Source organism: Armigeres subalbatus, chromosome 3, assembly GCF_024139115.2.
Source record: "Armigeres subalbatus isolate Guangzhou_Male chromosome 3, GZ_Asu_2, whole genome shotgun sequence".
Taxonomy (NCBI): Eukaryota; Metazoa; Arthropoda; class Insecta; order Diptera; family Culicidae; genus Armigeres; species Armigeres subalbatus.
In genome coordinates, this window is record NC_085141.1 from 417,525,374 (window position 1) to 417,548,756 (window position 23,383).

Sequence of the window (23,383 nt, forward strand, 5' to 3'; positions counted from 1 at the left end):
GTAAAAAGTAATCAGTGTCTGAAATAATTTATCATTTTATATTCTCAATTCAGTTAAAATACGAATAATTCGACTAACGAAACTGGATTTTCCGAACTATCTGTTCGTTGAAATTAACTTTAGAAATGGGATAATTTTTACTATGACTGTGCGCAATACAACACGTCTTTTCCAAAGTTTGATTCAACGTACAAATTTGAAGAAGATTATGATATTCACTACTAATGACAAGATTAGAATGGTCGCATCTCGCGTCACGAAGCGAATTTTGATGATTCATTTATCTAAAGGCCGTGCTACAAATGGTGAGAAGAGCGGTGCATTTTGACATAAAATACATGGATTAACTGTCAAAACGCCATGCTCCGCTTTTACTATTGTAGCTGGGCCCCTCATGCGTTCTTAGCAAAACGTTATTGCAAGGTTTTTTTTCCTGTTTCCTATCCGGTTTAAAATTTCCAACTTATATACTTTATATTTATATTGCAGTTCCAGTTGAAAACCGAAGTAAGCTCTGGCGCTCTGAATATTTTCCAGTTCCAGATGTCCCAACTGCATCGTGAGTAGTGCGCATCCATGCCACAGCCGTGCGTTATCATGCGAATTACTCGTTTAATAGTTGCAACATTCCAAAACAAGGATATTAACGATCATTCAGTAATTTGCGTTCGATCATTTAGTAGTTTGTCAATGAAACATTCCAGAAGCTGAATTTCAAAATATTTTGTATGGTGGACTTCTAGTACGAAGGTTTTTCTACAACTCTGCTTAATGGTTCGTTGTTTGAATTCCACTAGTAACGGAGTTATAGCTATAGTTTCAGTAACTCAGACTAAATGATAACAAAATTCCAATCATTTAGTTTGAGTTACTGCAACTAGGGCTCTAACTCCGTTATTAGTTGAATTCTAATAACGAACCATTAGGCAAAGTTGTAGAAAAACCTTCGCACTAAAAGTCCACCATACAACATATTTTGAAATTCAGCTTCTGGAATGTGTCATTGACAAACTACTAAATGATCGAACGCAAATTACTGAATGATCGTTAACATCCTTGTTCCAAAATTATCCCCAGAGCTTACTTTCGTTTTCATCTGGAAATACAATATTGTACTATCAGTGTGGAACATTTAATATTCATAGTAACATTGCTTCAGTGATCATATAGCACTCTTATTTTTATATTCAAGATACATGCGACTGGCTTACTGCGAGTTTGTTGGCTTATTTGCTACCATGCCCAATGTTGACCACTCGAGAGCGTAAAAAATGGAAACCAACGTACATGGATGTCCGAGAAAGTTTCGTGCTTTGGATCAAAGGATTAGAAGAATTGGAGACAGAAATTACCAGAATCATTCATCTGTTTGAACGCTGCGACCAACCTCAACGCCCTCTAGTAATTGTGGTGGGTTCGGATATAAAGAAAATTACTACATTCCTGGTTTATTGTGCTGGATCATACTACAAACTTCCCACGTTTCAAAAAGCATTGGACGTATGCTTCAAAACATACAAGGTTTACGGATTAACCTTCCCACGGCCGGCAGCTGGAGTATGGAATTTATTGGGCCACTGCATTTACGGGTTCGAACCAGAAAGTGACAGTAAGGCTAAAGTGATTTCAATTGCTAGTGCCATTGCTGTAAAAATCTAAAATGATACGTTGTGCATACCAGGGGTGCATGTGGCAGGCACCTTCCATCGATGGATATATTCAACACCTCTCACGTATGCATGAGACGATAAATGGTTATTACTGCGTTTTCGACAAAAGCCATTCCAAATTTTCAACGTTGAAATTACTGCGACAACACTTAATCAAATACCATAATTCTTGCGAATCACAAATTTCCGAAAGAGAAAAAAATTCAAACATTTTCGTCGACAAAACAAATCCCTCTATCGTACACCCTACTGAGGACACAACTGGAGAAAATCACCGTTATGTTGATGATACAGACGGGGAAAAAACTGCGGAAAATATTTTCGATGCTGAGAAAATTAGAGAAGAGATCCAGCGCATGCGCTTGCTATTAACGCTCAGCTGGCTGAGTAAGGACTCAATATCTAGGAAAGCAGCATTTGATATTCAAAAGGATATTGGAAAATTTGTCATTGAACCAATAAGAAAGACAGTGGAGCTGATATTTCGGTCCGGTATGCTACCAGATACATGCAAGTATCTTCTGGACGAGCTACTGGACAATTTTGAGTTTATATCCGAATACAAGTTCATCCAGCAACTAAAAGACCACAATCTCTACGAAGATCCTTTCTTTTTCACGATAAGTGAAGAACTCAAACCTGCCGTGATTGACAATGTACAACAAATGGTGATTAATAACGACATTTCTCCCATTGGCTTATGTATTATATATAATAATTTCTTCTTATTTAGGTTGTTGATCAAATCCAGGGAGTAATAATGCCAATAAAATTTATGCTGCAACAATACATCGAATCGGATCACGTACTTCAGGCAATCCGTGATGGCCTGAAGATTTCAAACCGATGGGTCGTTCAAGTCATTAGTAGATGGCTCTATTTGGCAATCGAGAACTGCAGAGATGGTGGACCGATTGGTCATACCCATAAACATCTTCTTCGACGATTTCGTTACCGGTGATACATCGTCACCCCATGCAAGGTCCACGTCAATGTGCGGTGTTTATTTAAGTGTGGCATGCCTCCCTCGCTATCTGTCCGGTAGATTATGTAATATCCTTACAGCAGGGTTTATTAAAACACAGGACAAGAAGGATTTTAGGAACGACCAAACATTGAAGAAAATTATTGCAGACCTAATTGATTTGGAAATCGATGGACTAGATATACAATCAAATGGAAATACAATTAAGGCATACTTTGTTATCGGATTCGTCGTAGGAGATAATCTTGGCGTTAACGGAATACTAGATTACGTTGAATGTTTTAGAGCAAATCATTTCTGTCGCGTTTGTAAACGAACTCGTGTTCAGACAGAATCAGATTGTTTAGAATATCCTAATTATTTGAGGTCTGTAGAGAACTATGAACAGGACATAGAACTCAATGACGTATCGCGAACAGGTTTAAAGGCACGAAGTATATTTAATAACATACCATCGTTCCATGTCATTCACAACTTTTATTTCGATGTTATGCATGATGTGTTAGAAGGCGTAGCTCTGTATGATCTACAGCATATTTTATATTACTTAGTGAACGTCAAACAGTACATATCCGTAGTTGATCTGAATCACAGGAAAAACTTATTTGTTTATGGTAGCTTGAATTCCGATAACATACTGGACGACTTCAGGGAAAGCAACATAAAAAATAAGCAACTAAAGATCACTGCTAGCGAGAGTATGCAGTTTGTAACGTTTCTGCCTCTTATGATAGGGTCGTTGATTCCGGAGGACGACGAAATATGGATCTTTTTTTGCAGTTTAGTAAAAATTTTGCATATAGTTCTTTTGAACAGTGTTCCATACGAGTTAGTAGATGAACTACGATCGTTGATCAAATACCATCATGAGCAGTACATGAACTTATTTAACGATACTTTAAAACCAAAGTTTCATAACTTGACGCATTATCCGACGGCCATCTTGAGAGGTGGGCCTCTACGATCCCATTGGGCAATGCGCTTTGAGTCCAAACATAAAGAATCAAAGCAGTACAGCAAAATTAATCAGAATCGTAAAAATTTGTGCAGTTCGCTTTCCATAAAAGCTAATTTGAAATTTGCTGATCATCTAATGAGAAAATCATTTATCACTCCACAACTTAATCTGTCTGTTGGCACACGGTGTATATCCAGGTTTAATCAAAAACAAGAGAGTTCCATTAACTGCATTTCGTGTTCCGTTCAAGTAGGGTCCGTTACATTTTTGTCATGTTTCGAAAAAAGTGGTGCAATTTACAGTAAAGGCACATTGTTTTATCTACAATTAGGAATAAGTCTAAATGTTTATCAGATCGAGGAAATATTTTTAAATGAAAAAGAGGAATTACTGTTACTTTGTAATATGTTTAAGGCCATAAATTTTAACAGTCATTTACAGTCATACACAGTAGAAAAGTGTCTTTCATACAAAGTTGTACGAATCGCTGAGTTTGAGACCAAGCCAATCAACATACATACTATTAATCTGAGACGAGACCTGCAAAGAGGAAAAAATGTAACTTCAGCTGCTGCCAGTCAACTGCTGTCACGAACTGTCAGGTGCAACCAGCAGCTTTTTGAGTGAAAGTATTGGTATCCCAAATAAAATATTCCACATCATTTTTGTTTTACCAAGACTTTTTTACTTTAACGAGTATTCCAAACCTTCCGTTTAGCTTGTTAATAATCAGTAATAAGCCTGTGTTTTGTTCCCGGTATAAAAATCCTTATGAAAATGAATTAACTATTTCGTGAATTGGATACACTTTTATTGTGCTCAGAAGGGTCCATCTGGGGCTTAGGTGAAACAGTCAAGTAAACAGTTGAAACTCGATGGTCAACTGTGATGAAAAGAAGAACAAGTGTCAAAACAAGAGAAAAGAAGCAGCGTCTTTGCAGGTCTCGTCTCAGCTATTAATGATACTATGTACTTGAGGATATGTAATTATTATAATATCAATGACATTGTACCGAACAGTGTTGTAAACTGATTAAAAGATGTTTAAGTTTGTTTAATTGAGAGTTTTGCTACCTACCTACAACCTACGTCGATTGTTCTTATTGTATTATTTATCTCCTGGATTAGTGATTTGAAATTCTGAAATAATATGATCAGTGATAGTATATTCATTAAATCAAATAAATCTAAAAACCTGGGTCTAATTATCATGATTCCTGCTCTTCCGCACATTGACAACACTCTTTAGTGCTTCTGTTATTTTCTATTTTCTTTTCGAATAGCTTTTAACAAATTTTGATTCCATGAAGAACATTTGCGAGATCTATAGTACTATTCCTAGTCCTTTTATGCTTTCATCGTAATTTAATTTGGTATGTTTATTTTGGTTCAAAGAACTTTTAAAAAACAAATGAATGTGCACAATAAATTCCTTTCATTTTAGCCTGGAAAAACACATTTCGATTAGAAAGACGGTTAACAAGACATTCAATTACCAGATGAACATATCAATTTATATCGATGAAACATATGGGACCTTTCATAAAAGCACGCGAAAATCAGATGAAGGATGCACCAAGCCAGAAAATACATTATGGTTTTAAAAATACTTCACGGTTGATTCAAACATAAAGATGTTTGAAAGAAAATGGTCCACATGTTCGAGATGAAAATATTTATGTTTATTATGAGAAATGTCAAATCGTGATAAAAATATTTATGTTTGGATCAAATATATTTCAGATCAAAACAAACTTTGAATATTTTTGTTTCAAACAAGAAAATTTAGTAGCTTTCAACGATGAGCATGTTTATTTTGAATCAACTTTATTTTTGATGCCAGAACAAACTGAAGATATGTTTGTATTCAACTAAAATATGTTTACTTCCACCGTACTTTTTTCTGCGTGAAAGAATAAAGAATAAAGAATAAAGAATAAAGAATAAAGAATAAAGAATAAAGAATAAAGAATAAAGAATAAAGAATAAAGAATAAAGAATAAAGAATAAAGAATAAAGAATAAAGAATAAAGAATAAAGAATAAAGAATAGAATAAAGAATAAAGAATAAAAGAATAAAGAATAAAGAATAAAGAATAAAGAATAAAAGAATAAAGAATAAAGAATAAAGAATAAAAGAATAAAGAATAAGAATAAAGAATAAAGAATAAAGAATAAAGAATAAAGAATAAAAGAATAAAGAATAAAGAATAAAGAATAAAGAATAAAGAATAAAGAATAAAGAATAAAGAATAAAGAATAAAAGCATAAAGAATAGAGGATAAAGAGTAAAAAATCAAGAATAAAGAAGAGAGAATAAAGAATAAAGAATAAAGAATAAAGAATAAAGAATAAAGAATAAAGAATAAAGAATAAAGAATAAAGAATAAAGAATAAAGAATAAAGAATAAAGAATAAAGAATAAAGAATAAAGGATAAAGAATAAAGAATAAAGAATAAAGAATAAAGAATAAAGAATAAAGAATAAAGAATAAAGAATAAAGAATAAAGAATAAAGAATAAAGAATAAAGAATAAAGAATAAAGAATAAAGAATAAAGAATAAAGAATAAAGAATAAAGAATAAAGAATAAAGAATAATGAATAAAGAATAAAGAATAAAGAATAAAGTATAAAGAATAAAGAATAAAGAATGAAGAATAAAGAATAAAGAATAAAGAATAAAGAATAAATAATAATGAATAATGAATAATAAAGAATAAAGAATAAAGAAGAATAAAGAATAAAGAATTAGTGTTAGAGTTAAGAGTTAGTGAAAGAACGTCTGGTCTAAGCATGAAGTTGGAATGAAAATTTATTGGAACTGCTTATACATAGTAAACAACCAAGTTGCTAGGGCTAGCTGCATATATTAGTAAACTACATGTTAGACAAGGCAGACAGATTTGCAACAGAATCGCGTAACAACACGGAAAAACTACCGGAATTTTCGGAGATCTTTCGCGGGAGGAATTAACACGAACGTGTCCGTACACAAAAAACGTATTCTTATATTATTGTTTACATAGAAGAGTTATGTACATAAAGATTGTCAAAGTCAATGTTTGTGTATAAAAAGGTTCTACTATAAGCTATGTGTGTTGACCAACAAACTGAATCAAAGGGGTTCAGCTAACTGGTCGAATGAAGGGTTTACCGTTGCAAATCACCAACACTCCTCCTCAACGGTTAGCCCTTTGCTTTTGATGAACCGCCTGAACCCTTCTTAGCTCTTTTTCCGGTCAAAACTGGCTTCTTCTTATGTGACACTAATCCCACGACAAAGTTCGAGTATCGCTCCGGTAACTGTCCTCGATTTCTACGTGGCTCACTCTCCGACATTTCACTGTCCTGTATCTCCTCCTGAACCGCCAACGGGTCTCCCGAAAAAGATGAACTCAGGTCAAAAAACGGTTCGTGTTCACTGTGGTTTCCATCGTTGTCTACAGGATCATCCAAGTCCAATTCGTTATTTGGTTCCTCAATACACTTTTGTTTGCCTTTGTCAGAATCTTTCAACGGAACCAACTCCACGTAGCTTTCTTCGGCTTTCTCCTCCTGGCGTTGGGCCTCCTCCAGTTCTAAAAACTTTGCTTCTCTGCCAACAGTAATCTTCCCTGTAGCCAAATCGACGAAACGGTACCCAAGAGTCGAATATCCTACGACATCGATGGGTCCTTCTTGTAGCTCAAGATTCACAATTCATTTTGCTGAAGTTATCATACATTGATTGTTTGCAGTATCGACTGGATGAGAAAATACTTCTTGCTTCGTGAAATTATTTTCGGATCTTGTCATGTGTGAACTAGCAGCTGAATCGAAGTACCAATCTTCTGCGCTTCTTTTACCAACAGCCAACATCGCATACAAAGCCTTGTTCTTCGGTTTTGAATTAACGTTTTGCTTTTGTTTCTGACTACATTCGGCCTCGAAATGTCCAACCTTATTGCAAATGAAACATGTTTTGTGCTTCTTCTTGCTCGTGCCCTTGAAATGTGTGGACTTGAACTTCGTATATAATGCGCCTTCACAACCAGAACTCGTTGGCCATTTAACATCTTGCTGAATCTTCGTTTTTGCCACATCAGCAGTCAGTGCTAGACCGGACACTGGCAGTCCCATTACCATGAGATGGTAGTATTCTGGAAGCCCCTTCATCAGTAATGACGCCAGCCACTGGTCATTCACTTCGAACCTTATTTCGCTCACATCGTTGGCGGTGGACACCAAGTTGTCCACATAATCCTCCACGGAATTATAGTTCTCCAGCTTCACAGAAGTCAACCGGTCCAACAATCCAAATCTTCGTATCAGGCCATCGTCTTGAAATGCCTACCGAAATCTTTTCCATGCATCTTGAGCACTGGATGCGGTTTGAACTAGGCTATAGTTGTTCTTCTCCAACGTCAAATAAATTGTTGCCAGTGCACGCTCACTTGCTTTTGGATCAACATTATGATTCTGCGCTGGCTGAACAGCCCTCCACATCCCTTCCCTTATCAATGCCATTTTCATTGATAACCCCCATGACGAATAGTTTTGACGACCCTTCAATTTTTCAATTGCCGGAAGATTCACAGCATTCCCGTAGGACCGAACTACACCGCCGATTCGTACGCCATCTTCAGATCCGGCCGCATTACCGCTAACAGTCGCATTCGTCCTACTGCTGCCTGAATTGCTTCCGCTTGAACTCTGCTGGTCACAATCCCTCAGAATCATGGCTTCTTAAAAAATGCATATAATTGTGTTTAGAAAAATCAGAAGCAAGCTTTACTTCATGTTACGACTACGTCCTTGGCCCATAACCACTTGTGAGTTAGTGAAAAAACGTCTGGTCTGGCGTAAGCTTGTAGTTGGAATGAAAATTTATTGGGACTGCTTATACATAGTAAACAACCAAGTTGCTAGGGTTAGCTATATACATTAGTCAACTACAAAGATTACTTAGTTATCTCAACAATAAAGAATAAAGAACAAAGAATAGAGAATGAAGCATAAGGAATAAAGAGTAAAGAATAGAGAATAAAGAAAACGGAATGTGCAGAGAATAAAAAAGGAAGAAAGAAGTAGAAAAAAGGAAGAAAGAAGACGAAAGAAGGAAGAAAGATAAAAGATTGAAGAAAGAATATAAAAGAAATAAAAAGTAAGGAAAAAATAGAAGAAGGAATGATGAAGGAAGAAGGAAGGCAAAAATAAGGAGAAAGATATAAGAAAGAAATAAGAAAGAAGAAGGAAGGACAAAAAACGAATAAGGAAAAAGGTAAAAGGAAAAACTAATAGAGAAAAAGGAACAAGAAGAAAGAAGACAGAAAGGAAAAGGTAAAAGGAAAAAGAAGAAGAAAAACAAGGAAAAGGAAGAAAGAAAGAAAAGACGGAAGAATAGAAAAAAAAAAGGAAGAAGAAAAAAGAGAGAAGGAAGTGGGAAAGAAGAAGGAAGTGAGAAGAATAAAAAAATAAGTCAGTAATCTTGGCAAGAATCAAAAACCAAATGCAAGAATCAAGAACAATAAAGTCTTGTTCCTTTCTATGCTACCACCAAATTTCTTGAGCTATACAGACTAAAAAATGAGAATTTCATATAAAAAGTGAATGACAAGGAGTCGCAAGAAGGTGTCGGTTCATTTTGGTTCGTGCTCCTATGACCGTCAAATGTTAATTCTTCAATGGAAATCGTTTTCTCACGATTTTTCAGCCTTTCGAGCCTGAACCTTTTGTTCTTTCAGCCTTTTGTAAGATTTTTACTTTTTCCGCCTTTCGTGCTCAGCCTTATGAGTTTTCAGCGTTATATGATTCAGCCTTATGTGGACGTTCCATTATTTCGACTAGGCCAAATAACTTTTTTGTCTAGATTTTTTTATCAAAAGTGATCCCTTCCTTGATCTTTGACGTCTTTCAAAACATGCGTGACGTGGGAAAAAAATATGCGGTATAAAATAGATTAAATACTTTGATATCTAAATGTCAGACTGTTTTGTTCTTTCAGAATAAATAAAACAATATGAGCCTTAGTTAAAATGAGCATCAACCATATAATCGTTTCATTCATCACTAAAGCCCTCAGTACACTGTTTGTCATGATGACAAATATTTGTCAAGTTTATCCGGATATCTATCAGACTGACCAGAAATCGACATGGATATCAGGCTGACTTGACAAATATTTGTCATTATGACAAACAGTGTACTGATAGCTTAATTAAACGAAACCTTTCTAGAAAATACGACCAACATCAGCAAAAGTACGAACACAAATACAGAACATTATGATTGTCGATATCACAGATCCTACACTTCTCGCCGCATCACTAAATGCCAAACAGGGCCTTGAGATCGTCGATGCTGAGTTTGCTTCCCTTTTGCTTTGTACCGGTTAACACTTCGTTGGCGATTCCTAGCTTCTTTTCCTGCAACCCTCGTATTGCTTGCTCCACCGTTTCGACGCACATGAACCTGTAAGAATAACGTCAATAAAAAGAAGTTTTAAAACGTTCCGAATTATGATTAGGATAACGACAGGTAGTATTTACAATACGTATTTGGTTAAAACGTTTTCGTGTGTATTGTGCTTTATTGAGAATGTAACAAAACTGGAAAATGGTAAAATTTACGATTTAAAAGCCAAATTGGTTTCCTTATTACTAATTTACAATATGGGACATTTAAGTAAGGGTCTGTTCACAAATTACGTAACGCAAAAATCCATATTTTGACCCCCTCCCTCCCCCTCGTTACAAAAAGTAACATTTTTGGTACCCCATCTCTCCCCCATGTAACGCGTAACTGTGAAAATTTTAAAGGCAGATTTATTATCCTTATCTGAAACATGTGGGTTATGCTATTTTTGAACAGGTTTGAAGTAGTTGAGTTAAAATTTTATTTTTGCTTAGAATCGAAACTCTCTGGGGTGCATCTGTTAACTTTGTCTTGCTTTGGAAGATCTAATCATGGAAAACAATATCAATCAAAGCGACGTTCCCAAGGTCGTTCTATCAAATAAAATCTGTAGAAATCGTAAATATTCTTCGTAAGACAAAAATTCCTCGAAATTTAGCATCAATTTTTCAAACTAAATTCGCTGTCTTTTAGAATTAAAAAAAAACATCAAAATAGCCAGCTCGGAGATAAAAAATTAAAAACTGCTAAGACTAACATGCGACAATTATGGTTAGTACGGTAATTAAGAGGGTAGGTTGATGCGTATCCATCGTCTTGATCATGACATGTCAGCAATTACTTCAATCAGTTTTTAAAAACATTAAAAATATTTTTTTATTCGCGTTATGCGTAACATTCGGTAGTACCCACCCCCTCCTCCACCTTTTAGTGTAACAAAGTATAACGCAAGTTGGACCTCCCCCTCCCCCCAGAAGCGTTACGTAATTTGTGAACAGACCCTAACAACAAGCACAGCAAAATGCTCGAAACACAAAAAAATCTGGACGCAATCAGCGATTACCGTAACATGGTTAAAAGCAAAACACAGGGGAAATGTAAAACCATTATAAAACGATAGACGGATAAGACATTTCATAATTATAATACACCCAGGTTTTTTTTTACACGGTTTGGTTTTAGTCGTTTAAGACCTTCAGCGTCAATGAAACATAACCCCACGAAAAAATTCACAAAAAATCAAAGAAAACTCAGGGGGTATTTAAAAAGCTGTGAAAATTCAGGTTAACCGAGAAATTAATGAATTCCAACCGTGTAGAAAAAAAACCTGAGTGTAATACAACAGCATACGTACTTCCAAATGTAGACCGTTTTCTTTTGCCCAACGCGATAGACACGATCCTGCGCTTGAGCTTCGAGCTGAGGATTCCAATGCAAATCAAGCAACAGCAGATGATTTGCGCCCACAAGATTCAATCCAACTCCGCCAGCGGTCAGCGACAGAAGCATCACCTAAAACACGAAATAAATGAAAAAAAAAATTAAATTTGTATTTCACGAGTTGTCAAAAACTAAATAAAATTTTAATTGGCCATTAAAGATAAGACAATGGACTTTATTATAAAAAAGCACAAAAATCGCGGATATAAAAAAAATCAATCATCATTTCAAATTATTTTTTCTTTTTGCCAACGTTCTCCAACTCCATTCTAGCCTCGTGCTCCATTTCCATCTGCTTTGAGCGACGACGACCGAGTGGTGTTTTACACCACCAGTACATGAATGCTTCCTCTTCCTCCTTATAAACGGGTTCCAATGCGCTTCATAATTAATAGGAGAAAAAATCCGATTAGACTTCTGCACTCGGGTGAATCTGCATCGAAGCCTTCAACACCAACCCACCTTAAAGCGTTGATCAACTCCAGGTGCGTCAAGGGTTGCGTCCTCAGCTGCAGCATCCGTTTACACGTGATCACCTCTCGGATGCATTTAGCAACCGATCCGATCGTGTAGCCATCGGATATTTTCGCCATCGCGCCTGTGTCAAACTGCCGTGGAACGCCGCTATAGTGGCTCAACATTTCCTTCCAGGCGTACGATAGCGCACCGTAATCTGGCCGAGGAATGTACACAAACCGTTGGTAAGTCTGTACCATCAACTTCATGTCCGCCTCCCAGGGACAGTTGGAAGTGCCAATCAGCATGATTCGGTCTTCCGGCTGGATGTTCTTCACCAGCTTGGGTAAATCCTTCTTCAAACGTTTTGGATCAGTGCGGTCAGTTTTCGGGACCTTCTTCATGAACGGTTTCTCGGCATCCCCGAAGTAAATTACCGATGGTTGAAGTAATCGCGAAACCTTCGATACCAAGTGCATCAACATGATCAAACCCGATTTACCCGGATACTTGCCAGCAATATTGGCCGGCGATATGTCGAACAGGACCGATCCTGTTTCCGTGCAGATTGCATGAACTAGAGATGTTTTTCCAGAACCCTTCGGACCGGCTATGAGTAGAGATTTGATACATGGTCCAAAATTGCGGATAGTTTCAGAACCCAGTGGAAGGATGCAGTACTGTTTGATGAGATGACGAACATCTCCCGGTGAAGGATTCAAAGCGCTGCGAGCAGCGTAGCTCAAATCCCCCACATAGGCATCGATTGGAGTTTCGGGAAACTTCTTGATAATACCATTCGTTAGCAACTCCTCAAACAGAGACTCCGTGGTGCGATCAGGGGTCAAATCTTTCTCACGTTTCTTCTTGCCCTTCTTGCCACTCCGACGAGCCTTCTTACTGCCCTTCTTGGTTTTCTTTCCCTTCTGGGCTCGGTCTCTATCCAGCGCAATCTGCAGCAAGTCCAATTCCTGCCGCATAATATCATCTACGATTCGCCTTAGTTCTGCCTCAACATCGGCATACTTTTCCTCATAGATCATATCATCGTAATAGGTCTGTCGAAGGTTATGCGATTCATCCTTGCCCTTCCAAATCTCAAGGTACTCATCAATGCCATTCTTTATCTCCGGAAGAAACGAGGATTGCATCGGTTTGAATGCTTTATCCAATCCTTCCTCGAGCGAAACCTCCCCAGGTCGCTTTTGTTGCAATTTTGGATCCTTGGAAGACTTCAATTTACTCTCCCGAGAGGACATTACGGATGACCGGCTCATCTCACTTTCTGTAGCCTGGCGGCTCAACAGATGGCGGGAACCACCGGCCTCCTCCGAGGGAAAATCCGGCAAACGACCAGTTCGCTTCTGATACTCTTTGAACCAGGTGCGGATTTCATCGGCAATGTCCTCCTTCATAGCAGCACCTTGCTTGGAGTAAATTTCCTCTTTAACGCGAACTAGCGATTTTTCGTAATCCTCTTGAAACTCCTTCTGCTGTTGGTAGCGTGCCATTTTCGCTTCCTCCAACTCATCAACCGCTGTTCGCGCTGTAGTGACCTGAGGCGGTATCATTCCGATCAGGATCATTTCTTCCATCTTTCTACGTCTCGTCTGTCGTCTTGTAGCGTAACCTCTCCAGACCTTTTGGATCTTCATCGCAGCGTTCAGACCCGTTGTCGATTTGTCTCGACTTTCCGGTTTACCTTTTTCTTTGAGTAGCTTCAACTCTTTCATGAACTGAGCTCGTAAGCGTCCTTGTCTGGCTCGTTCGTGTGTTTGAATAATCTTGATGGCATCCAGTTCTGATAGCTCTTCCTCCACGACCTCTTCATCCAATGCACCGATTCTTCTCAAAATATCATCCATGAATTTTCGCCGTTCGTTCAGCATGTCCTCTTTATCGCGACGGAAGTACCTCGGCACGTGCAGCTCCATGCTCAGTGGAGTCAGGCCAAGTTTCTCCACCACGGTGTCGTTGTAGCTGAACTCCATCATATCGATTACCACCAGATCGTGCTTCAACTCGAGGACTCGTCCCAAACAGTTGTCCAGCAGTTGACGGATCAAAATCCGCTTCTGCGGTTGCACGATTTGATCGTAGATCTCCTCCAGCTTATTGGCAATTACAATGTACCGCAGGTACAGCTCGTACACCTGGCCCTGGATTTCGGTGCGATCGTGCTGCGCTTCGATTGCCTGGTATTCGAAATCGTTGACCGCTAGCTTCTCCAGATCCTTTTGGGAGCTAGTCCACAGGCGGTTGAACGTGCGGTTGGACATTTTGCTTGGATTTATTCTCTCTCGATGTAAGAACTGTAACAGCTACCGATGAACTAAAATTAAAATTTTCCAATTGCAAATCGGGGACGTGTTTGTTCCGGGTAAACGAACTCCGACCATGCCATGGCAACGGTGGCTTGAGTTGCTGAGGCACGTGTCGCGATATATTTTTCAACTGTGGGAGAACCATCGACTCAACAAATATCATCAGGTGGTTATTGTCTATTCAGCTTGTTCAATGGATTTTTTTTAATTAGGAGTGAGAAATGATGTTTTGTTTTACTCGCAATAGCGAGGATATTTTTCTACTTGAACATAATCTGTGTCAATGCACTCCATCGATTAACATGAAACCTTTCGGACGGAAGAGGATTTAATGTTATTAAATGAAGACTACGAAGAATAGAAAAAAATGAAATCAAAGGAAATTTCGCCTGAAATCTACCTCGTTTCATCACACGCACATATGCCAAGTAATAAAAAAAAACGACTTACCTTTGGGCCGCTACTTTCTTTATTGAAATCCGTAACGATGTCATTTCGGAACTTCACCGGCACTTTGCCGGTCAACGAAACGTATTTAACTCGCTTTTCACTCAGATGGTGTGCCACAATATCCAGCACGCTGCTCCACTGCGACACAATAACCGCTTTGTCATCACTGCAAAAGATTTTTTCGTCCAACAGCTTGAGGAGCCTTGCAATCTTCGAGCTGATCCTCGAGAGATCAAAAACCGGATTGGAGCGCCGCATTACTTTCGAGGAAGCCTTCGTAATCGCTGCTTCGTCTTGTGAAGTGTTTTCGTCAATCTCGAAATTAACTTCAGCTGCATTTCCAACTTCACCATCCGGTGCTCCCGTTATCTTGAGCTTATTCAGCTGAGCCAACAAATCAAGTTCTTCCGATTGTTCTTCCTCGACAGCACTGATATCGAAGTTTCCGTCGTCATCTTCAAGCATCTGATGGATCAGCCCTGGATGGCAGCATATTTGTCGAAGCCGAAGCAATAACACCAAAATTTGAAACTGTTTTACTTCTTCTTTGGCATGCATCTGCTTCAGTTTCTGATGCACACGATCGAAGGCCATGTTCGGAAGATTTTTTTGGGCAAAACTTGGTGCGTTTCGATAACCCCCGGTCATATAAGTGTCATGTTCCTTCTCAGCACGTTGATGTAGAAATTGACCGAAAAGAGTGCGCGAGTACAAAAGTAGCTTTTGATAGACGTTCATCTCATCTTTTTCCAATGTAACCTCAACCAGTTCGATGTTTTTCTGCGGGAGACACTGCAGTGAACCTTTTTCTTGAAGTTGTACTTTAGTTCGTCGAAGCATCAGCGATTTCATGATCGTCTGCAATCTGGCCATTCCGCCGGAAGTTTTGTTATCGATCCATTTCTTCCAATGTGTCAAGTCATCAAAAGGGGTACAGTGTAGGAATTTCATTAAAGCATACATATCCATTTCCTTGTTCTGAATCGGAGTGCCTGTGAGGACCCATCGGAAACGGCCCTTCAATCGACAACAAGCTTCCGACATGGCGCTTTTATGATTACGAATCATATGCGCCTCGTCCAGTATAATTCTTTCCCAGTTCACTCCAAAAACGCCATTTCGATCCGATTTAGCCTCACGGGATACGATGTTGTACGTTGTGATGAGCACATCATACTTTGCCAAGTGCCTTGGTTTCATATCTCTGTTCGTTCCATGATAAACGTTAACGGCCATGCTGTTCCTCGCCACTCGGTTTGTGATTTCTCCTTCCCACTGCCGCATCAACGAAGCGGGACATACTATCAGAGTCCCCCCGGCGAAGTAATCCTTTCTTCCCTTCGCTTTCCAACCGGAGTTCTCTTCTTCTTCCTCTTCATCGCTCGATTCTTCTTCCTCATCTGGGTTTTCGATCTCTGCCTTTTCAGTATCAAAGAAATCATGCTGAGCGTCTTGCCAAAGGCCCATATCGTCAGCCAGAATACCACCTCTGGGTTTTTGGTTCTCCCGCCACATCATCCAAGCTAGCGCATGGCGTTGATGGGTCATCAGCTCGATCCGCAGAAGCTTCGGTGCGTCGGCCAACGTATCTTCGCTGGGACATGCTTCGATCGATTTGTGCAACGAGGCCAAACGATCCAATGTGAGCGTTTTCTGCGTTTCAAAAGTTGCTATGCCCTGCTTTCCCGTGTGCTTTGGTTGAATCTTATCGGCTTCGTTTTTAATGTCGTCCCACGATATGTTAACTATCTGGTCGTTAACATTCGACTTTTTATCACCGCCAATAGATTGTACGCTGGCATTGTTACTAAAATAAACAGAATTTATCAATAAGAATATTTCTCGTTTTTGCATAATGTTACATGTTTCAGGTAATAAGAGAATGGAAATTCGTTTTAGACAATTTTGAAACAACTCAAGTTTTGCGTCGGTCCTGCAACCAAACTATTATGATCAGAAAATAATGAAATCATAAATTTTCAATAAACGATTTTCTTGCATGAAACAAGCATTGCTGGCAAAAGGAGTTGAACTGATTCCTTGACAAAATATTGAGTCATTTGCTATTTTCAACAATAAATTCGCTACCAATATCTAGTGTTGCAGTTTTCTGCGTCTACTTTATGCTCAATAACGAATTTCCAATGTACCACAATCTTATATAAGAATCAATTAAAAAAAGGCACCTTGCAGCAGAAGTGTTGGCACTGCCTAAAACTATCCTTCCACTGGCATCGATAGAACTTTCAAAACTCTTTTGAATTTCATCTCGGATCCCTCGCATATCGTGCACCTCCATGCCAGCAATCTCCTTCTTCAGATGGGAAATTTCTTTCTCCAAATTCTCGGTGGCCTTCTTCAGCCCAACGCCTTTGTCCGGCAGATTTATGTTCATCTTGGAAAGATTTCCCATTTTCTCGTGCTTCTTCTGTAGATCTGCCAGCTCACGTACTTTGCCTTCGTAAAACTTTTGTGACACACGCTGCTTCTCCAGAGCGGACTTGATCGTGGGTTGCACCAGAGGCTTGATTTTGGCTGGCTTATCATCATCGCTCGACAGCGATAAAATTTCATCGGACTTTTCCAATATGGCAATGGAAGATGCGTCACTTTCGCTTCGAGAAACGCCGTCCTCCGTGTTGGGTTCCAACACCGTCGAGGAGAGCTTAGTTTCAATGGACATTCTTACATCGCGAGACAACCGATCTTTGACCGGTGAATCCCGACGATCCTTATGGTTGTTCGAGCCATTATGGGCGCTTCCTTCCGCATCAAAACTACGCAGCGGAAGACTATCGTCGAAAGAATTGTTATTTTGTCCCACGTCCTCACCTTCATCGTCGAATATCAGAACGTTTCGTTTGATTTTTCGCCCAACAATTATCTCATCATCATCATCATCGGTTTCGTTTAAATCGGGTGGCGGAATACCGGATATGCTTGAACGTGTGGCCGGAGAAAGAGCCCGGCTCTCGTTCAATCTTTCCTCTTCACTCGTATCCCCATCGCTTGCAATGGACACCTCGGTTCCTTCTTCGTGTTCGCTTTCGCTTGAGCTCATATCAGAACTGGTCTGACGCGGATGGAACGACATACGGCGACTTTGGCGTTTCTTCATCCGTTCCCGGATGGCTTTCTCCTCCTCGTCTTCCTCATCTTCGGTTTCCGTTTCCGCTGAAACCCAAAGAAAAACACATTATTTTTAAACGATTTGCACATAAAGGTATGGGAAAGTTAGCTAACAGCCCAGCCGTACTCACTTTCTTCAATCAAAATCGATTCCTGAGGCTCCTGGTGGCTGCTGGACGACAGATAATCTGAAATTAGAAGATTAATAATACGAAAGTTACGAAAAAAATCGTTAACCTACCGGTTCCATCTGACGAGTTGTCTGCGAAAATATCATCGGACTCCGACATTTTTGATTGCTAATTAGCCAATAAAAACAACACAGAACGCACAAAAATAAAGTAATTTCAAGGAAAATATCAACTTTTTGGAATGTGAAATCAAGTAAATCAATGGACGTATGACCGATGGAGAAACGAGCGCAACTTTTGAATTTTTGTTTATACCGACAAATAATGCCATCACTATGCCGACTGCAGTGACAGACAAAATCTTGATGAAAGCATTGGGCGATTGTAAATATACGAGTAAGTAAATTGACTACAAATTAATCTAGAAAATCAACACTTTATTTTATTATTTGTCTTAAATAAATTCAAAAAATACTTAGCAGCGTCAAAAATATGGATTTTTGGAAAGTTGACCTTATAAATAAAATTAAGAATCAATTGAGCGAATTAATTTTTTTTGGCGATGTCAAATGGTGAGAAACCGAAACTTAATTCAAATTCAGTCAAACGTCAAAATGTGATGTCAATAACGCGCCGATGTTTCATTTTCGTTTTTGGCGGGATCAATGCATGTTTGCGCGTAAAATTTTACTTTGTTCAATAGAAGCATAAGTCAGTGGCGTAGCCAGAAAATTGGTCTGGGGGGGGTTTTCTGTAGACCTGTGCGCCGGTCATATCATCGGCGGCGGCGGCGTGGTGGTCACTTTTGCCCCGGCGGCGGCGGCGGCGACGGCGTGAACCGGCGTGGATGAAAAAATAAAAAATCAATTTTACCACGGATTTTCGGATTAACGCGGTTTGATTGACACGGTAGGAATCGCTCGACTTCAGTGGATTAAAACCGACTTCAGTGGATTAAAATTGCAATATTCTGCGTTTGCCGATCATCAAACAGCACATTCAAAATAGTCAATTGCCGGCGATACTAATCAATACCTGATTTCAAAATGTTATTTGAATTACCACTATTTTGTTACTCTTTGATTTTGATTAATCAATTTTTAACAATAAATCCTGCTTCACTTTTTCTTGACCCCTAAGTGTTAAGAATTAGATTTCGGTGTCATAGAATAAATTGGCTTTTTTCAAAAGTTATTTCTAATTTAGGATTTAGATACACTTCAGTCGTTTTGATCTCAAAATAACTCAGCTTCAAAAAAAATCTAATATTTTCCTGAAATTTGCCTAAATATGCCAACAAAGCTCTTGGTGGAGTTTCTGAAAGAATTTCTGGAGGAAACTATGATTTTTTTTTAAATTTTTTAATTCCAAATTTCATTAGGAATTCCTTCGCAAAATCCTATGACAATGTCTGCAGAATTTTTCTATTTTAGAAAGAATAATCCATTCAGGTTCTCTTTTGGAAATTCCTTTAGTAAAACATAAAATATTCCTGCAGGAATTCATTCGGAAAAAAATTTCCGAAGGAATATCAAATTGATTTTCAAAGAAATTTCTACTAAAACATCTTTTGATTTTCGGCAGGAACTTCTTTAGAAACTACAAGTGATTCTTTAGAATTTCCACGGGGAATTATATCGCACTTCGACGAAAAATTATTTAGAATTTACAAAGGAAGCATTTTGGAATATCCAAGAAGAAGTCTTTGGAATTTCCAAAAGACATTCTTTGGAACTTGTAAGGGGAATTCTCCGAAATTTCCGTGAGAAATTCTTCAGAATTTCCACTGAAGATTTTCTGGGAAGTCCCCGGGAAATTTTTCTAAATTTCTGAAATTCTTGGAATTTTCGCGAGGAATTCTTTGGACATACATATGAGCGAAATTCTTCGAAATTTAACGGCAATTTCTTCGGCAGTTCTGATGAAAATTCTTTGGAATTATCTATGGAAAAAGAAATTTTTGAAAACTTTCACGAGAAATTATTTGAACTTACTGTCGTATTCCAGCCGAAAACGGCTGAATGGAATCCGCCGTTGAAGAGCGGTGCGACTGTTCGTTTTAAAATTCGACAACAAACTGCCGGTGCAATCTTCGTCGTTGCTACTCAACCCGATGGCGCTACCAACACCATCTCACACTGCCTGCGGTGGCAGCAATGCGCTAGCATTGCCATACCCCGCCGCGCAACCTCTCCCAGCCCCTCACAAGCTACCGATTCATTGGCACACGCTTAAGCAAAGCTCGTCAGAAAATTCAATATGTTGCTCTCCATACTCTCAAATACTCAATCATGCACAGATTCTTTCACGATAGAGATCAGTATTAGCGCATATGCAAAATTGAGAATTCGAATCAAGTCTAATGTAAAACTTGCCACATTGTACGGTAAATTGGGGCACGCGAAATATGTGATTTCACGATTGGTATATTTGATTGCTTATGTTTAATGTACAATCCGCAATAGCAGAATCAATTCATAGTCTAGAATCACTTATACAAACTAAAATCATTAGCCGCTTGCTCTGAATACTACACTTACCACCAAAAACTCTTTGAGTTTTCACAAAAAAATTATTGCAATTCTTGTAAGAAAGCATTAGTTATTTTCATGAAAATTTATTCTATATTTTTACGATAAATTCACCACAAATTCAACTGAAATCCTTCATAACTTCCACCGAAAATTATCTGGAAAACTCTTTGGAATGTCCACAGGATTTTTTTTAAACTTCTTCTGGAAATCGCTCATACTTTGCAAGAGAAATGTCAAAATATCGTAGGAAACCTTTAGCATGGTTTCAACGGAAAATAATTCAAAATTTTCACGGAAAATTACTCGACATTTTAACGGAAAAACTTTTGGAATTTAGAAAAAAAATCTTAGGATTTCAACGGAATGGAATTTTCAAGAAAAATATCGGAATTATCACGGATAGTTCTTTGGAGTATTACCTAGAAACTTTGAAGGTTATCAATCGGGAAATTGTACGGAATTCTTACGACAAACTTTTTGGAATGTGGACTTGACGTTCTCGGAATTTCAACTCGAAATTCTGAAAATTCTTGAGTTTTCTACAAATTTGAACCGGCATGAAGAATTATAATTCAGTGACAGATTTTAAGCAGTGGCGCGCCTATGCAAGTGCTGGTGGAGGTGGCGCACACCTCTAGGAGGAATCAAATCCAACAGAAATTAAATTAATTGGCTTCGAGATTTGGTTTCAGGAACTATGGACAGAGGATTGAATTTGATATCGTTGATATTGAGTTGGATTTTATTCAGTTTGATTTTGTTAGGTTTGAAATTTGAATTTTACTGTAGTGTTCACAATGGATTTGAAAATGGATTTGTATATTTGAATTGCTGAAAACGTGGTTGATTTCCAATTTTTTTCCAATCACTTATGACATTTTGTTAAATTTGAAAAAGTCTACGTGGTCGGGGTTCAGCCAAACCGCACCAAGTGGCTTTTCGACTGACTTGTAATATTTTGCTCGTACAAGGACAACGGAAATAGTTTCATATCAATTTAAGCATACATTTGCAGTAGTATATCCTCAGTTATGAGGTTGAGGGATATTCGATGCGATTTGCGATCAATTAAATCTGCTAAACGAAAGTTTAGCGCTTGGTGTGATTTGGCTGAACCCCGACCACGTAGACTTCAAGGGGATGGGGGAGGGGTTTTGGAAAAGTCTACTAGGGGGGAAAGGGGGTGGGTTTGAAAATGTGAAAATTCGGCCTACGTGGTTTGTGGGAAGTTGTTTAGAAATACTTTCAAAATTTCTTAAAGTAGTTCAAACGGGAATTATTATCGAAAATCCATTCAGGCTCTCTTTTAAAAATGCATTCGAAAGTATATTTAGAAATTCCTGCACAAAACCCTCCAGGAATTTCTTCAAAAACTTCTCCAAAAATTCATTTAAGAGCTCCTCAAAAAAATTTCCTTGAATAATCTAAAAAAAGCTCCACCAAGAATTCCTTTGTATATTTCACCAGGGATTTCTTTAAAAGTTTCTTCGAAAAGCCTCCTGGCTTCCTTCTTAGATTTCTTCCAGGAAATTCATTGAATAATGAAATTAATTAGATAATGAAATAGTTTTCGGTGGAGTTGCTAATTGAATTTTTGAAAAAATAAAACAAATAAATTAAACAACTAACACTGAAAAAATCCGAATTTCGTAAAGAACCCATGAAGGCATTTTCGATGGAATTCCTGCAGGAAGTTCTGGAAGAATTCTCGAAGAATGTTTTAAAGGAATTGCTGGAAGAAGCTCTGAAGAAATTCATTAGGAAAATTTGGAAGAAATCCCTTATGCAATCTCTGGAAGAATTTATTTGAAGAATTCATAGAATAATTGCCGAAGAAATTCATGAGGAGGTATTCATTTAAAAAATTGAAGAGTTGCTAAATAGTTTTTGAAGAAACTCCAAATGGAATTTCTTGAGAAATTTATTAAGAAATATCCGGAGGAATTGCTAAAGAAACTTCCGAAGGAATTCCTTAACGATTCTCCTAAGGAATTCTTAACAACATTTTCGTAGAAATTACTGAAACAATTTTTTTGTATGCATTCCATGAGGAATTTTCGGAGAAATTTTGTAAGACATTTCCGGAAGAATACATAAACTAATTTTCCAAGGTTTTTATTGAAACTTTTCGGAGGAATATCTGGAGGAATTTACTAGTAAATATACCAAGTGGTTTTGGCGCTTTGTGGATGTATTCAAGCCTTCACGAACATAATTTGCGAGTCACCTACAGGCAGTGTTGTCTTACACTCTGTGCAAGAAATTCTGCTCTTTGACTCCATCTAAACGATGGACATTTAGAAAATTCAAATAGCCTTCTATTAGTTGCACTTACTTAGGCTTTGGTCCGATTCGTGAATTAAAATCGAATTACACTTAAAAGTGACATTTCGAAAATTTTCAAATAACCCTGCTCGCAGAGCAAGATTATTTTTGACAGATATTGAATCATTTTTGATAGATGTTTTGTTGGTCTTGCTGGGTAGCACCAGCCATTCTTATGAGCGGGGGATTTCATAATTTCCGAACTGTCACTTTTAAGTTGAATTTGATTTTAATTCGCGAATCGGACCAAAGCCTTAGTTAAGATTGTAAAATCGTGTGGATGGAGTAAAATCAAAGAGCAGACTTTTTTTTTGCACAGAGTGTAGGACAACACTGCCTACAGATTTAGGTGCCCGACTGAATGAGGCTTTGGCTTAGACGAATTCCAAAGACCATTTCAACATTTTTTGTATTATTCTACTTAGTAGATTAAATCTACTAGATACAGCCTAATTCAAATTCACAACTAATCAACCAACCAATTCATTATCCAATGTTTGTCACCACACTGTCTTAGAGGCACCATCACTTGAAGTAGATTTGAAATTGAATTCTGACGAGTTCCACCTCAACAACATTCTAACAA

At 38.1% G+C, this 23,383-nt stretch overlaps 2 protein-coding genes across 2 annotated transcripts; both read right to left on the reverse strand.

Moving 5' to 3' along the window:
• Positions 1-9,626: 9,626 nt before the first annotated feature.
• On the reverse strand, positions 9,627-14,232 carry LOC134227287 (dynein regulatory complex protein 11-like). The gene is made up of 4 exons (XM_062708655.1): positions 11,911-14,232; positions 11,702-11,828; positions 11,363-11,520; positions 9,627-10,065 (listed from the first exon to the last, which is right to left on the reverse strand). The coding sequence occupies exons 1-4, from the start codon at positions 14,181-14,183 to the stop codon at positions 9,921-9,923; spliced, it is 2,703 nt and encodes a 900-aa protein (XP_062564639.1). The 5' UTR covers positions 14,184-14,232; the 3' UTR covers positions 9,627-9,920.
• Positions 14,195-18,097, reverse strand: LOC134223100 (transcription termination factor 2-like). Its single transcript, XM_062702232.1, has 5 exons — positions 18,049-18,097; positions 17,939-17,995; positions 16,865-17,852; positions 14,679-16,485; positions 14,195-14,236 (listed from the first exon to the last, which is right to left on the reverse strand). Exons 1-5 carry the CDS (start codon positions 18,095-18,097, stop codon positions 14,195-14,197), a joined length of 2,943 nt encoding a protein of 980 aa, XP_062558216.1.
• Between the last annotated feature and the right edge of the window lie 5,286 nt (positions 18,098-23,383).